The following is a 17,943-nucleotide window of genomic DNA, read 5'->3' as shown; positions in this document are numbered from 1 at the left end:
ATCTAACTGATCTATTTAACTGATTACCAAGACTTAAATTAAGAAACCAGTTCATTTTGTAGCATATTTTGCATGTGTGCTCTGCTTAGTCTCATACACAATGCGGAATTCGTGTACGTTTTATCGATAGACTACTGCAGAGCTAGAGCTAAAAAGCTAAAAATAAGGTAAAGCTAGCCATTAAATGCTTAAAAGGCAGCACCAAAACCCACCCATCCAGTAACAAACCACCGCAACGTCCATATGTTCCTAAGTATTTGCGGTGGGCGGATAGCAACAACAACAACAACAAAAAAAAAAAGAAGAAAAAGTGAAAAGTTGATTGCAAACTTTGTTTGGACCACGTGTACCGACTGTGAGTTTCAGCTTTTAGGTCGCCAGTTGATTTTCAACAGTTGAGTTGAGTTTATTTTGCTGCTCAACGGAGAAAGAGAGAGTGGTAGCGAGAGTTTTGACCAGGTGTGCAGAGCAGCTTCGTAGCTTCCTAGATGCTTATATGCAACATACTATACGCCAAGCAGGGTATGGAACACATTTTTACTGCGTGCCTCTGCGATACCAGTCGTTTCTTCTAGCCATTCTGCTTGGCCAAGTCGAGCGTGAAATGTTGATGAAGTAACCTGCAACTAGTTACATGCCACACACACACACACATTGCTACTGCCTCTGCTAGTGAGTGTTAAGCTTCCAAAAAGTTTTGTTCAGTTCGGTTGGCTTTGTCTAAGCGCAAATTAGTTGTTCTGCAGGTGAACAACAAAGGGACCATGTTTACAACGTTCGGTATTATTTTTTAGTTTTTGCGTACCTTTTTTTTTTTTTATTTTTTTTTGTTTTTTTTGCTGGGCAACAAATGGCCAAAAGTTTATGTTGTGCATAAAACAAATTTATGTATAGTTAGCTGCTTGTTGCACTTTTTTATGCCACTTGTCCCATATGCATATAAATAAAGCGATAAAAAAATTTCACCAAAAATACATAGCAAAAAAAAAAAGAATGTTCAAAATGCAGAAGCAGAACAGCAAAAGTTTTGCAACTAGAGCATGACATGATGCAGAGCCACAGCCACAGGCAGAGCAACAGCAGCAGTAGCAGCTACGGCAATGGCAATGGCAACATCCACAGGCAGCAACATCATCAGCAACAGCAACAGCAACAACTATAGCCACATGGATGCACCGTTACAAGTACAACTAGAATAACTGCCAAACAGGATTCAGTTGCAAGGACAATATAACCATGTTAAACAACAATCAGAGTGGAAATACAAACCACTCGCTGGTAATTTTGCATGCAACGCTTAATGTCTGTGGCTAAAGTGGCGCTGATTTCGGCAGACAACAACATTTTTTTCGTTACTTTTTCAGCTCTTCATTCAATTTTTTTTTTTTTTTTGTTACGTTTCGTTTTCATACCATACTACACCAGCCACCCGACAAAACTTTAGCGACATAGTTTCGCCCGCGGCAAACAGCAACGGCAACAGAAACGGCAGCCAACAACTACAACGGCATCAAATTAAACGAAAACTATACAACATTTGCTGCAGAGCGGCATTGGCGCACTCGAAAATTTGAGTGAGTGGCTGCCTGCATTAAAAATCAGCCAGCCTGCAGTCAAAAGGGGGAGCAGGGAGGAGACCAGGGTGCAGACGAGGCAGGCCGGCATGCCAAAATGAACAACACTGTGGCGGAATCCGAGCTCTTTGGAACAGTTGTTGTTTTTGCAGCTACTGCCGCGTTGTCTAAAGTTTGAAGTGCGCATAATAAGGCAGGCAGCGTCAGGGTGCAGCCAAACTATGGCAAATTAGTCGCTGCGGATAGTGGGCGACAGGGCGTTCACATGCAGGAGCTGGCCAGCAACAAAAGACGCAAAAAAACGAACGCCAAAAAGTAGGCAACACTTTTGCTACAAACGCCCTGAAAGGGATTTCCAAATAGGGGTAGGTCGTCGTTGTTGTTGTTGTTGTATGCTTACTTTTCTGAAAGTGAAACTAGTATCACTTTCATTACCAAATTGTTAATGAGGCCACCGGGCATAGCTTAATTATAAAATAGGTCAAATGCTGATGCTGCTGCGTAATATCGAGAGGAATAATGTGGAATTTAGTTTTCTTTAGGGAGCTTTACAAAAAATTTTACGTATTTCATTGCAACATGCACAGCTAATTACTACAGATCAAGTAATTTATTAAGGCGGTTAATAATATGCTACCGCATTTGCTTTACTGTATTAGTGTAAGTCTCCTATCCACTCGCAAAAGCAACTCGTAATTAACTCTTAATTCTGTATCTCATTCACTCACTATTTTCTTCTTTTTTTTTTTGCAGCTTGTTGAAGGATTATGTGCAACCGCGTTGCGTGGCTGAAAAAAAAGAACCAAATGAAACGCTACGGAAACTGAACAATGCAACAATTTGCGCACAGTACACACCTCAATATGCTGCAGCGTCAGCAGCAACTGCATAAAAGTTATGCTCAAGGCAAAAACTGTACATGAAACAACTTAATTAGTTGTTGTGTGCCGAGTCGAGCAAAAAGCCGCGCGAGCATTGAAACCAGCTGCGAAAAGGGGAGCTGACGGAAAACTGGGCCAACTAGACGGAGTGCATAGAAGAGAGAAGACGGCGAATTACAGCGAATTCCAAGAAATATTTGTTCATTTTGCTTCATTAGTGTTAGCGAGATGTTTGGGGCCAAAAAGGGCAGCGGCTGCAACAGCTCCAGTCCGTCCAAAACTTTGAGCCCAACCGCCCAGTGAATAATTGTGTGAATTGGCTTTTTGTGCATGAAATTGAGTGTGCGTGTGTTTTGTGTGTGCTTTAAGCGCTTAAGAAACAAGTACTACAAAGATAAATAACGCGAAACGTGAAACGAAAAACTGAAAAACAGCAAATACAAATATACGGAGTATATATTCTAATGCTAAACACAATGGATTTGCTGAAATTGAAGGCTGCGCCAGTTGGCGATGCAACTAGAACTGAAAGGAGTTCGCGCACTTCCGACATTGCAAGGACTTCCACTTCCACAATGCACGTAACAACTTCCTATCGTTACTCCTACGGTGCCGAGACTACTTCATTCGCCTGGCAGCGCTATTTGGCGCTATTCACATTGCTCTTACTCGCAGCGCACATCAATATTACTTCCGGTCAAATCGATTGGGATGACGACGATGATCCAGGTGAGTAACTGCCACCATGCAAAATGAGAGTGTAGCTAGTGTAACAAAACATTCATCGCACACATTGGACAACAAAAGCCATGCTCTCGCCATTGAGTACGGGTCGCCACACCTAAAGCGCTTTGATTTGCATAAATTTCAGAAAACTTTTCCCAATGCCAGACAATACCAAATAGTTCAGTGGAAAATAAAGAACGAGAGAAAGAGAAAGCTGTGGATATAAACGGAAGAGAGATAGAGAGAGGGGAAATGTTTGAGCCAAAAACAGACAGCAACAGAAGCGATTTTCAATTGGATTTTGGTTATGTTTTTGTAATTAAGTTATATTGCCATTACGTATACGCCCTGAATACCGTCTATGCTTCCAAGAGAGTCTTTTAATTAATCGCAGATTTATAGCTTGAGGTAGCACGAGTATTTGTAGCTACGTTTATATATGTATGTATGTATGTATAAATGGTATTTTAATTATTCAAAAGCTACAATTTAAATATTTAATGAATTCATAAGTCTGACAGTTTAATTGCAAGAGTTTGCCATAACTTTGTTGTGGGTGCGCCGGAAGTGGGGCGAACGCGGGTACTCGAAACACAAGTGGCAATGCAAAAGAGTGTGTGCGTGGAAGGGGGATCGGGGGACTCTGGCGATACTTTTATTTATTTACATTTCAATTTGTGTGCACCCAGGCACTGAAGTGTGGCAAAAATATGGCTGTAAATCGATAAATGATGCCACAAAGCCGGAATTTAAAATAAAAGACACCATCAATCGATATGATGGCTACAATAGTCAGATTTTAAAATGAGGTCTGCAATCCCTTAAAGAAAATGTGTCAAAGAAGTCTGAGTTAATTAAAAAATCATATAAATGAATTATGTATAATTGCTTATAGTTAATTATTACTAAAACGGCAAAAACAAAAAACTTTTTTTGTTCTTATTCTATTTTACAAATTTAATCAGCGTAAATAAAATCATTGGCCAGATTATAATCTGATATCAAAAACATTGACCTCTTTAACAATGTTACATTTTTGTGGCTCATTCAGAATGTGTTTTTTTTTTTGCTTGTAATTATTGTTGAAATGAAAGTTCTTTGTGTGACAAAATCACGGACATTGTCTCATCTATCGATTTTTCCCCATTGTGCGGAATATAACACACGCTTTTAAGCTAACGATGCAAACTGAAAATGTTGACAACAAACATTTTTCAAGCTGTGCACACGTTGTCCTTTCTGTCGCTTTTTCTGTTGCCATTATTGTTGTTGCTGTTGTTGTCGGTGTTGATGTTGCTGTTGTTGTCTTCGTCGTTCCGTGAGGTAGACCAGCCTTGAACAAATATACAACTGCACACAGCGTGTGCTGTGCCACCATCAAACCGTTGAGTTGATGGCCCGGTGGGCTCTTCGTTTAAATAGAAGCAAAATACGAGGAATGGAGGCGGCGGCCCGCTGTGATTCCATTTTCGCTTGCTGTTTACAACATGGCAACGTTTTTCGTTTGAAAAATATGATTTTGCATAAATTTTGATACGAACACCACGCGGCGTGGCGTGGTGTGGTGTGTGGTGAGTCAAGGCAAAAGATAAGCGAAGGCATTAGTTACGTTCTCTCTTGTGTTTCAAAGCGACATCCCGTAGATTTAAGAATTTGACGGAAGTACAAAAATTATTAATAGCATCAAACCCGTGTCCAGCAACTGAATACTATGAAATACTGTCTGTATAAACAATTGAAGTGAGAGAATATGAAATGCAAATGTAAATGAATTTAGATGCGGAATTTTCGATAAAAGATAACAACGAAAGGAACGGTCTATTTTATTATTACATGGGTAACACTTTGACATATCCGTCCATTGCTCACATTTTATCAGAGCAGAACAGAGCTATAAACAACAACTGACTCGCCACAACCAAAACCGAAACTGTAAAATTATGAAATCATAAAAATATTTTTACGATTACATAAAAACTTGCGAATTCGGAGGCGTGGCTCCGCCAGCCTAGACACCAGCCGTGTCGCATAGCAATTGCGTGATAGCACAAAATTTAACTTTAGACGTACTCGACTCCCCGACTATGACTTCATTAATTATCAAACAGCCGAGCTTGAAAATGGCAAAGAGTCGTTGCGTCTAAATAGTTCTGCCCTACCCAAGCCGCCGTTCTCTGTCCTATAACTGTGTTTTTTTGGCACCGCCGCAGGAGCAAAAACGCCATATATTCGAATTACGCATGCCACCACATGGTGGGGAGAATATTTTTGGGAAGGCAAAACCACATTTGAACGATTCCATTAAAACAGTGTGTGGCACACACATGTGTGTTTATGTGTTTGGCAAAAAGCCCTATTCCCAAAATGTAGTAGATGTGTGGCTTTAACCCTTAGCCGCTTAGCTTCCTTCATAGCCATAATTCATGTTGTTTTCATTTGTTTTGATTAGCAAATGAATGCCGCGCGATCTTGGCTCTCTGCAGTTGAATATTGTTTTCTCCATTGAGGTAGGGAATTACCAGGTAGTACGAATACAAGTATATGAAAATATGAATATATGGACATAGTATATAATCATAACGTGACTCGAGTAGGCCAATAAAATTTGACTATTTTTACACACACTTTGATACTATCTGCTATCTCGTTCTCACTCTGTTGCGCGCACTGTGCGTGTTTCACTTTGCCATGCAAAGCACAACCTGTGAAACGCTCTAACTACTTACACAACACAACACAACATAACAAAACACAGCACAACACACAAAATTTTAATTTATGCCGCGTTGAGTGCGTTATGCCCCAATTCCTGGCGAGGAGTGTGCCACACACTTTAGAATACATACGACTCTCGCAGATATGTGCTGCCTTCTCAGATATGAACGGCGACCCAGCTGTGTGTGCTAATGAGCGTAGGAGTGTGTTTTTGAGTGTGTGTATGTGTGTGCGTTTGTGTCTGTGTCTGTGTATATTGCTGTTATAAGTCAAACCTCAAATCGGCACTTCTGGCGCGCGCTCTATAGCTCATTTTGTTGTCGTTCTCTCGTTCATCGTCGTCGTCGTCGTTGATTGTTGCCACTGTCGCTTCTATGGCGCAACAAAATGTTGGATTTTCCTTAAACACGCGATATTTCTGCCTCTGCTATCAGAAGAGGAGGAGGAAGGAGATGTTTGGTGGGGGAGGGCGAGAAAATGAGGGGCAGCCACACACAGACGCGAATACGCGTATGCACAAATTATAATTCATATTACATATTTGATGAAACACATTCAATCATTCGCCTTTCTTTGCCTGTTTGACTGCCCGCCAGAAGTCAAGCCAATAATTACGCACATTGTTGCCGTGTGGTTATTTTTAATGATAAATGACCTATGCCAAAGTGTTGGTAATTTTTCGGAGCTTACACCAAAAATTTAACTTAAGGGCTGTTTATTTGTTAGCTGGCGCCTCCTTTCGGTTAAAGGGAGTGGGCTGTGTGTGTTTGTGTGCGGTGTCTGTGGGCGTGGCACTAATGTTGTGTCAAAAATACTTGGCATTTCCCCAAGACGTAGTCATACACATACCATACTTGTCGTACACTCGTATGCGTTTATTAATGGCCAAGCAGCAGCAGCAGTGACAGGGTTAGGAGAGGGGGAACTACATATGCTAGCACAATTTGTCATTTGTCAGAACTTAATGCAGTTACATAATAATTAACTCTGCAATTTGAGATATGGCGTTTTGTCTCTTAACACATGTCTTTGCATTGTTCTTACAAATAACTTTGATCTCAAGACATCAACTTAAGCAGTTCACAAATTAATTAGCAATTGTTAGATTTTCAAATTCACTTGGAGAATTTACTCCGTTTAGTTAAAGTTTTTGCCAAAGGAATGAAAGAAGACTTTAAGCTTGAGCAAGCACAACTCTTATTACAAGGAGCACACAAAACATAAAAAAAAGAAAGCAGAAGGAAAGAAACCATTTTGAATGCCATGCAAAATATGATCTCAGGAAATTCGCTTGCTACATTCCATTCGCAGTCGGAGTCGGAGTCGCGACAGACGACGACACGCTGAAACATTTCGTTTTTGTGGAACGTATAAATTTTCTATTGATTTATGCCAAGTTTGCATGACATTTTTTCCGTTTTGCATAATTTCTGCTGTTGGCCAAATTGCAGTGCGCACACAAAGCCTGGATATGTCAGAGCAGATACGGCTTCCATAGCAAAGCGATGGATTCAGCAGAGAGAACTTCAACTAGAGCAAACACTATGGTTGTGCTTTGACACTATGGAGTAGAAGGCCTTTAACGGGAATTTGAATTTGTGCAACAAATATTAATATAAGGAAATGTTAAAACTGTGTAAACATTTCCTTATATACTATAATGTTTAAATTGTGAAAACATTTCCTTATATTAATATTTTTTGACAAATTCTAAATTGAATTATTTGTAATGAATACAATTTAACTTCGTTGGGAATATTTTATATAATTTTATTTTGGTTTTTACCTTTAATTTTTTCGTTTACAGCTTTGACAAATATTAATAAATATGCTGTGCCTCGGCACTATAAAACAGAAAGGTCTTTAACGTGAATTCGAATTTTTTAAATGTAAAGATATGTTAAAACCGTTTACTTTATAGCTAAGCTTAACTTCTTTGCAAATATTCTATATAATTTTCTTATCGTTTTAACCCTTAAAATTCAATATCGTAGACCCATTTCTAAAAACTAAAATTCATTTATCTATTTTCCTTCTCACTTTTGACAAATATTGAATAAAGAAAATATACAATTCGAAAATTACTTTGGAATATTAACTTGCTGCTGTCAAAACTATCTTTAAAAGCTCTAAACGCTAAAGTTCAACTGTCACATTTGTCAATTTAAAAAGTCGAATGTATAAAAAAAGAACATCTCAAGTACAGAGTACTTAACCCATTGTGCAATGCGGCCGGCAGTCTTTTCGCGGCGGACTCTCGACTGCTACTTGCCTCCAAATGCCGAACACGAATACAATTGTGACTGCAACTGTCGTAGTTGCAGCAAACGGCACTTTTAGTGGCCGTGACAGTGGCAGTGGAAGTGGCATGAACTGCGTTGATGGAGTTATCCATTTATGCTGGGGATTTGCATACAGCGAACAGCGTGCATTGTCTGTGATTGCCGCTGCTGCTAGCCGGAAGCGGCCAACGAGACGCTGACACATGACATGGAAAACTGAAAAGGAAGTCCCTCCAGCCAGTCCAGTTCAGTCAGCTGGCCAGCTGGCTTCGGGGGCCAGTTGACAGAACTAGCTCGCTTGTCAGACGCTTTGCTGCGACATTTTCTATATATCACATGTAAATATGACGGCCTACTATTTCCTGCTATGCCAAAAATGCAACACTGCTTAGTCCATGACTAACTGTTCCAGTTGTTGTTGTCGTTGTTGGACAGTAGCGTGCGACGCACAGTTAAAAGTCCAAAAGTCAAAACCATGTTGCACATTCATCATTTAAAGTAAACAATTTTTGATTAATCGCCACCAACGGTCGTGGCACGACAAGCGAGACGCGACCGGCGAACGGGGACTCTACGGTGTGCACTTCATGCAACATTTTTCCAATTGCTGCCAACACAAACGGACAACGCAAAAACAACGAAAAAAAAAAAGGAGACTCCACTCTCGAGCACGTACGATAAAAAGAGTCCCCAAACAGAATCCATGAGCGGAAGAAGAGCTGCACCGAACACAAGGACAGACACAAGAACAGAAGAGTGGTCTTCTCTACACATGTATACAAATTGTAGTTGCAGCTGCGCCCATTGAGAGCGACGACTCTTGGTTTTGACTCTGTTTGCCTTGGTGGCCAACTGGCTGGTTGGAAATTTGTAACATGATTGCTGACCACCATGCTCATACAGTCAGACAGTCAGACAACAGCAATTTCATGGCACAAAAACAAGAACAACAACAACAACAACAGCGGCAGCAGTCAGTGGAGCACTCTGGAAGGTCAGAACGCATTTGACTTTTGCATATTTGACTCTTTTCAAATGTGGTTAGTTTTTGGTGCTGCTGATGGCTAATGCTCTGATGGTCTGATGCTCTGACACTCTGATGCTCTGATGATGCTGCCTTATGTTGGGCCAATTTGTGCCGTCAACCGTTGTTAAACTTGCAACTTATCAAACTTATCATAGAACACAGAGGCGGACCCAAGGCCACTTAATGTGGGTCTCCTTTGTGAATTTCAATACATATTAAACGGGTTATGCCGCAAAAGGATTACAACACTTTGGCCAAAAGCATATCATTATGCTTAAACAATTTTTTGACAACTTTATTAGGTTTCGTTTCGTTTTGTGCTCAGACAAAGTTGACCCAAACACAGACCCAAAAGGGTTCTCTCATCTCAACTTAACTCATCCCATCTCGTCTTTCTCCTTATTCCTTATGTTCGCTGGCGAAACGCAAACGCAAAACCAAACGCACAAGCAAAGGCGTGCGAAAAATTCTAAACAAATAAATAAGACAAGCTTGTTGCAAAGGGGCAGCAGCCAAGAAATTGCTATGCGGCATGCGTTAGCGACAAAGCAAAAGCAAAAGCACAAGCACAAGCCAAGAAAAAAAAAGAAACTATTTTATAGCTGCTTCGTGTTGTCGTCAAGGTTCAGGGCGGCAGCAACATGCACTGGGGAAATGGTTAACAAGGATGCCCGCTGCTCCGCGACTCCTCGACAACTTGGCGAATAAGTCAACGCAGCAAAATGTGTCAAAATGCGCAATTTATTTAATTTTTAGCACACGCTCTGATATAGGATAGACTTAAGCAGCTCCATCTCCGAGTGAAGTCATTTTCATACTTACTTTTTTGTTGTTGTTGGTGTCTTTGTTTTTCGTATTTTCTTTGCTTTTGTTTTTGTGCAAGTGTGTGTGTGTGTGAGTGTGTTTTTATTTCGATTCGACTTGACGCTATTTAAGCGCAAAACTTTTAAGTTGCTGGGGCAAAAGTTTGTGAGGAAAATAAATTGGATTAAACCAAAAAGATGGCACCAGCGCGGCCATAAGGCAACGACACAATGTCCAACAACTTGCCAACTTAGTTTGTTTTTATGCTGCTTTTCAATCCCATTTGCCCATTTGGCCATTTTGCTCAACCCGAAAGGTCTGTAAAGAATATTTTTTTCTTTTTCATTTTTTTGCAGCTTTGTATATTTCGTTATTTTTGTGTGTGCACAAATGTAAAATGGAACTAAAATTGGTAAAATGCACGTGGCTCCCAGAACTTTCAGAGTGCCCTGTGTGTGTGCTCGGGTTCAACTCATTAGACAAATGAAGCCAAACTAAACGTACTAAGCGTATGTTTACCCAAAGTATTGGCCAAAAACTTTATGATGCCAGCAGAGCATAGCACAGGAAAATGTGGCATGAGGATTGAGATTGGCGACAGCGACAGCGACTGCTGGTTGTTGGTTGTTGGTTGCTGGCCCCGATCGCCAAATCAAATAGGGCAACAAAAAAGTTTGTTGGTCTGACCCCAAGCCCGAATAACCATAAATGTCAAAGTCAGCCAAAAGTTTGCATAGTTTTTGACTTTCAGCAGCGGCGGCAGTGACCGAAGCAAGCTCTGCTGTCGCTTCATCTCTCTAGCTGGGACTGGGGCTGGGAAGGGGTCATATGGTTGACATATTTGCTGGGGGGATTATTAATTGAAACAAGTTAATTTGCGCTGAATATTGCCCAACCAGCAGACACAAGACATCGCACACAGACACACACACACACACACAAGTTCGAGTAAAGCCGACAGTGTCAAAGCAGTTTGCCAAAGGCTCTGCCACGCCCTCTCCCCCCGCACAAGAGAGCCAACTAAGGGCTGGCTAACAAGCTGCACAAAAACGACAAACAGCTAAAACTGGCAAACAAAAAGCTGACACAAAGTTATTAAGAGACATCATGGTTTTTCTCTCTCTCTCTCTCTGTTTCTTTCTGTCCTGCTCTGTTCCGAGTTGTTCTGCTCTGCTCTGTTTCGTTATATGCCAAAAGGATAAACTTTTCATATGCTTTTGAATTAAACACTGGCTTGTGTTTTTTTCTTTATTTTTTTGTTGTTCTATATGTTTATTTGGCATATGCATATCTACTGAAGATAAAGTTTTCTCTGTTCGCAACAAAAACAACTTATAATTAGCATTTAAAGACAAGACATTTCGGTCAAAGTTTTTTGCTTGCTACAAAACAAATATACCACGTTAAGACTGTACGGATAACTTGTAGAGCCGACAACACTCCGACATGAGGTCAGTAAGACAGGCAATTAGAGCTAAAGATAATGGGCGCCGAGCTCCAACTCCGACTGTCTGCAAAACCCCGAAAATCTGCCTTAACAAATTTAAACCGAAATGCTGCAAGCTCAGCATACTCTTCTATATACATAACATATATCTGTATGTATAACATTTGCTGTATATAGTTATAGTTTGGTCTCATTATTTATGCTTCAAGTTATGCTGCTAACAGCACATAAACTGCCGACTGCAGCACCAACCAACAGCAACAACAGCAACACCGCCAACACCAACTCGTCTCCTACCTTCTTCGCCTCCTTCTCCTCCTCCACAGCAGCCTTCCTCTCATAAAACCATAGTAATCCACCGCAGCTACGGCAGTCGCTGTAAATAAGTACTAAACTTTACCACGGTTGTCTGTTTTTTGTTGCTGTTGCTGCTGTTGCTGTTGCCGATGCCAAGGCGCAAATGTTTTGTGAAATGCGCTCAAGTCATAAATTTTACACAACACTAGCAGCATAGAGAGGGACCAGGAGGGGAGAACAAAAGAGGGGAGCAGGGCACTTCGCGCCATTGACTTGCATTGACTGGGGTCTGTCTATGTACTTGCCGTCGTTTACTTTCTGTTTCGACTTTTTTGTTGCTTTTGTATTTTGTTTTTTCTATACAAGCAGCCCGCAGCAGCAGCAGCAGCATTGAGATCCTTACTATATAAACAGCAACAGACAACGCTGGAAGCATTTTGCTTTTATAGTTTATTGATGCCGAATGGCGAAATTGCGAGCGTATTGATGCTGAAAATGTTTAAGCTGGCAAATGCGGAGAGCAGGAATAGATCCTCGTCTCTCTCCAAATTGAGGAAAAGTGCTTGCTTGCTTACTGTTTGAGAGCATAGCTACTTATTTATTTAGTTGTTTGTACTTCATCAGGCAGCTCGTAATGTTTGTGATTATCTCTGATGCTGTGGCGTTAAATTTTAAAGCCAAAGCAAGCTGCATGTTGCATGCAGCATACAGCATAGAATGTTGCAACAGCGAAACTTTGCGGACAAGTTGCGGACAGGCTCTTAACCAAAAGCCCCATATGGCGCATTGCACATGGTTGCGGAAATGAATCAAATGGCTGTGTGGCCGGGCAAGTTCTGTGGCATGGTCACAAATATGAATCTCAAAGTTGACACACACACACAAAGAGAGAGAGAGAGGGAGAGATAGAGATAGATGAACACACACGCAGAGTAAAAGTATCTGGTATATGCGCTTTAGAATTTTCCAACTAATCGGATTCTAATGGCAAAATAATTATCAGAAGACTGCATAGTGCCACTCAGACTAATACATATTTAGTGCACACACACACACACACACATTGAGACATACAGACATGCAGTGCATTCATAAATTTGCGAGTGCCATTAGTTTTAGATTTGCGGTTCATGCTGAGGATAACCGCAAAGTGAAAAGCCGCAAAATTTTCAAGTCATACGGAAATGAATGGCTGGCCAGCGACGACGAAAATGGAGTTGAGTCGACTGGAAGCTGATGCCAATGCAGTTACAGCTGACACACACACACACAGAGACACAGTGACCACAGTGGGGTTAAGGGAGTCATTCATGCATGCGCTCGTTCATGTTTCTGTAGTGTGTTTGCGTATTTAAAAGTGTCTGTGTGTGTGCTTAAATCTCAATAACAGTTTTCAATTAATGTAACAACAACGCACGACTCTCTCTCGCTCTCTTAATGATGATGTATTAATCGGAGAGACAGCGGAAGGAAGGCAAGCAGACAAGGAGGTGCCTATAGGCTATCTGCAGCATAAATGAAAAATTGTCAAATGCTCAGGTTATTCGAAAGCTGGCAGCAGACACACACACACACACACAAGTATTGGCAATTAAGCACAGAAACGGAAACGGAAGCAGCAACTGAAAATGAAACAGAAACAGCAAACGAAGCTGCAGCCAAACCAACCTGAGAGCATTGAGCTCACAACTACAACTGCAGAGTTGGAGCCACAGATACAACCACAGCCACAAATACACAATAGCAACAATAATAACAACAACAACAACAACAGACTGTAGCCTGATCAGTTCAATAATATTTAATTAAATATTTAAAACCGCTACATAAATTCAAACATTTGCATTTTGGGCAAACAAGGAGTCAAGTGTAAATAATACTAGCAAAATGCAAACTGCAAACTGAAATTTATGCGCATAGACAAGTCTGATTTCTATATGTGTATCTAATTAATATATGCACTTGTATGAATGCTTGTCAATTGATTGTGTTGAGATTATTTTCGATTTGGGCTGCTTAAATGCCACATCTGATGAAATTTCTGTGTTGCTTGAATTGAAGGAGAAACGAGAGAAGCGGCGGAGAGTGCCAAACAAATACCCTAGAAATTGTAAAAATTGGTTTTGATTAACAAAAATTAAAAATAGTATTTAATTTTTCATGAGAGCATTTGCTTTAATACTATTAAGCAAATTATCTTATTATATATTTTTTATATTGATTTATAAATTTGTTATAGAGTGGGCGACACTTTGTAGAACATCCTCTTCACACATTTTTATGTGTTGTAGGGTATAAAAAATCAATAAGCCTAGCGCAAATGTGGCAACTGAATTAACTCCATTCCGCACGCATGGCACTCAGGCTAGGGGGAAAATAAAGAGGGAGGCAAACAGTCAGGCAGGCAGGCAAAACTCGTCCCATTGCCAAGCCAAAGGCCTCATGCCCCTTGGCGAGCGGTTAATGCGAAAATTCAATTAGTGGCATAATTAGTTGTGGCAAGCATTGAAGTTCAGATTTTTTGGCAGCTTCCAACAGCAGCAGCGGCAGCAGCTAGTGAATGAACAAAATGAACTGAATGGCCATGATGATGGCTTGGCCAGCAAAAAGCTTCTGCAATTCCATTGGACACTGCTGTGCTGAATGCTTTTGTTGATCTTTTGCTGGTGCTGGGGCTGCTGCTATTTTTGTTGCTACTGCTATTCAGTGTAAATTTCCTTCATTCGCAACGCTTGATTAATGCTTCTTAATTAATTCAAGCTAATTTACGAAGCATTTGCTGCCGTAACAAGCTCGAACGCAGCTTGAAGAACACATACTCTCGTTGCTTTAAACCACAGGAAATTTAAGAATCCGTAGCTGAAAATACAGCACCAAAAACCAAACCTAATTCCAGCCCGAACCGAACATTGGCGCATTGGTGTTAATTAACTAAATGCAACAGCAATAAAATTGATTGTTTTCACTTTGTTTGCAATGCAAATTGCTCTGCCGCGTGCTGTGCTAACTACGGCAATGTTCGGCAATGCAGAGAGGATGGGGACTAATCCCAGTGGCAACAACCAAAAACGTTGAGGACACCCAACGGAAATTTCCGAAAATTGTTTAGCCCCAAACGGAGAGCAGAGCAGAGCGACGGCCAATGACGTTTTTACTAAAATATGCGCGGAACTGCGGTTGTGCCAGTTTGGCAATTGCACTACAGCAAATTTAATTATAGTTTAAGCCAGAATACACAAAATACACACACACACATATACAGTACTTGCATATGGCATATATACATATATGGAGAATATCCCATGATAGAAGAGGCAAACAGGAGGCAAGTCGCGAAACAAGTCAAATGGCAAGTCACGTTTCAATGGCTAATGAGGTCATGTGTAAGAGCCAATGGTGGCTGCGGGGCCAAGTGTCTGCCATTCATTGCTGTGTGATGTGATGTGCTCTGCTCTGCAGCTCTCAACTCTCCTCTCTCTCTCTCCTCTCGCCAGACAGTTCAGTAAGTATTGTTGCCATTGTTGACTAGGTACAGTTGTCATTCACTGGCAAGCACGTTATAATAATGAGAACGTGCAGCGCCAAAACAACGTCAGGACCCGATGGGTGGCCGCCCGTCCGTCTGAAGTGCCGGCGACGGATATCTGGCTGAATAACTAAAGTTAACACTAACTTGGCAAACATATAAACATGAAAACGTTCTCTGGCCCGGGTCCAGTTTGACGCCCGCACTTGCCAGCCAAGGTACAATATGTCAACACGCACACACGAGCACACAAGCTTATTCAACATGCATGCCTCTGTGTGTATGTGTGCAATGTATAGGCATATAATTTCAGCTTCCGCCAGCATACACACACATGCACACAAGCAAACACGCACGCACACCTTTGCGTCTGTCCTTAAACTGTTTGCATTATTATTGCGGTGAACATATTCCCGTAGCGTTGTCGTTGTGTTTGCTGTGCCCATTTGGCAGTTGCATTGCAATTACAATTTCCATGCTGTTCTTCTTGTTTGTTATTATTTATTTAGTAATTTTTCAGCACACGATGGATGACAATTTTAATTCGAAATGTGCTCCTCCTTATGCATAACTCTTAATATGTACAGAAATGTTAATTTGCGATTGCATTTGCAATTTATTAGATAATTAAATATCCATTGGCTATCTATATAGTATTAAAACCAAAAATCAATCAGAGAACTTAATTGGAGTTAAAAGCAAGCAAGCCTGTAAATAGAAATCATTGCTAAGTATTAAAATTATAGCAGGACATTTCTTGCACAATGAATTCTTTTAGCTGATTACTATTTGCGATATAAATGCAGTCTCCAAAAGGTTTCAAAATCAGTATATTTGCATTATAAGTTGATTGGAAATATGAAAAGTTTATCTTAAGCCTTAAAAAGTTGTCCTTTAAATTATAAAAAAGTACCTTTATGCTTTATATATACAGAGCTTAGTGCAATCAATGGATAAGACACGCTCGAAGTTCCTGCACATGTGTGCACAACACACACACATACACACTTGAATGCAGAGAAGCTTACAGATAAACACACACACACACATACACAGACACAGAGCATTTGTCCGTAACTCTAAATGCAAATATGGGCCCCCCGGGTCCGTCCGTTTACGGCGCTTGTTACAGTGACGACACAAAATGAGGTTTCACAAGTGCCCTAGGTGCAGGAGTTTGGAGCAGCCCAATAATGGAGTCACGTCGCAGTTATGAAAAATATGCGATAATCCCAAGTATAAGTTACAAGCTCAGCTCTGATAGAGACGCCCGGCCCCCCACTCCACGGCCAACAAGACATTTCAACGTACTTGAAAAGTTTCTTATCAGCGGCCAAACAAGAAATGAAAAGCAGCAAAGCCATTTGAAATGTGTGTGGCATATGTGTTGTTGCAGATAGAAGTCGTTTCATGCCAATGTGAGAGACGGTGAGCGAGAGTGAGTGAGGCAGCATGCTTGGCAATTAGGCAGAAAAGTTTTTAATGTCTGGCCACTGTACTGGGCCATAATTTGATAACGCCAAAAAGTGAACCGAAAGTGTTTGTAGGCAGCAATAAATTTGCATGGCATGGAAAATTCATTCAACCTGCTGCCGGCGAGATAAATTCACGTGCGACGTGTTCAGCACGTGCTTAAAATGCTTAACAATCTCGACGTTTTTTTTCGAAAAAATCGCACTCATTTTTGCGAAAAATATATATTTAAAATATTACGGGCGCAGAAGTGATGGCCGAACAATGAAGGCGGTGGCCCAGATAATCAGGAAGTGGCGGCTTATTGAGCGCACATCAAAAATTGATTTGTGCCTGAAACTCCCAACTTCCCAGCTTCCCCCCCTTGTCACACGCGTTGCGTCTTTCCAGCTCTCGACAATCGATACAAGCTGTGTACGTGATTGTTATTCTCCGTGTGCTGCTGCTTGCATTTTGGAGCCAAACAATAATAATTCATAATAATAATGCGTGTCCTTGTAAAGGCTTAACGCGACACATTTAAGCGAACTTCCTGCAGCTGTAACTGATAGCAGTTGAACCCCCGCACATTCATCCCAAGTGGAAATCCCTCAACCAACAGGCAACCTAGCTTCCTTGCTCTCTTATCAATATGCATACGCCCTAAGTGGCATCATGAAGTGCCTTGGCGATGGCGATGGTGATGGCGTCTGGTTTCTCGTTTCTGCCTCTACGCCCCCACAAAACGAACTGTATGAAGTACATATCCTTTCTGCTTTCTGCTGTTCTCTCAACTATGCGTTTTTCTTTTCATAAATTTTTGAGTGACATTTTTGATGACACCCGAGCTTTGTGCGCCTGTGTTCTCGGCGGGGCCAACCGACTAAAGGCACCTGTCACCATGGCCAAATGTTGCGTGGCATACTTAAGCGCCGAGTGTTTAGATGTCAACACACCGAAGCGGCGGCTTATAAAAGACACCTTTCCGACATACCCTCGACGTCAAAATAAAATACAAAAATAAACATTAAACAAAAAAAAGCACAAAAATCAAAAGTTACATAATTTAAAAAGCAAAATTTGTTAGATTTTCTTAAAGTACAATTAAATAAGTGAAACACTCAAGGTACAAGAATAATGTAATGAGATCGAGGTGGTATACCCTTTCACCTGAACTGCTAAATAGGCAAAAATGTTGAAGGCAATTTTTGA

At 40.9% G+C, this 17,943-nt stretch overlaps 1 protein-coding gene across 2 annotated transcripts in view; it reads left to right on the top strand.

Moving 5' to 3' along the window:
- LOC117576600 (uncharacterized) overlaps positions 1 to 17,943 on the top strand; it is an 81,785-nt gene that overhangs the window by 14,536 nt on the left and 49,306 nt on the right. For both annotated transcript variants that reach the window (XM_052007205.1, XM_052007206.1), the window contains exon 2: positions 2,328 to 3,184. In XM_052007205.1, the coding sequence (XP_051863165.1) occupies positions 2,920 to 3,184 (265 nt within the window). In that variant the 5' untranslated portion in view covers positions 2,328 to 2,919. The remainder of the gene's footprint in view (positions 1 to 2,327; positions 3,185 to 17,943) is intronic.

The sequence above is a fragment of the Drosophila albomicans genome, chromosome 2R, assembly GCF_009650485.2.
Source record: "Drosophila albomicans strain 15112-1751.03 chromosome 2R, ASM965048v2, whole genome shotgun sequence".
Classification (NCBI taxonomy): domain Eukaryota; kingdom Metazoa; phylum Arthropoda; class Insecta; order Diptera; family Drosophilidae; genus Drosophila; species Drosophila albomicans.
Note: the sequence above shows the minus strand (reverse complement) of the source record. Positions and strands in the feature narration are given on the sequence as shown.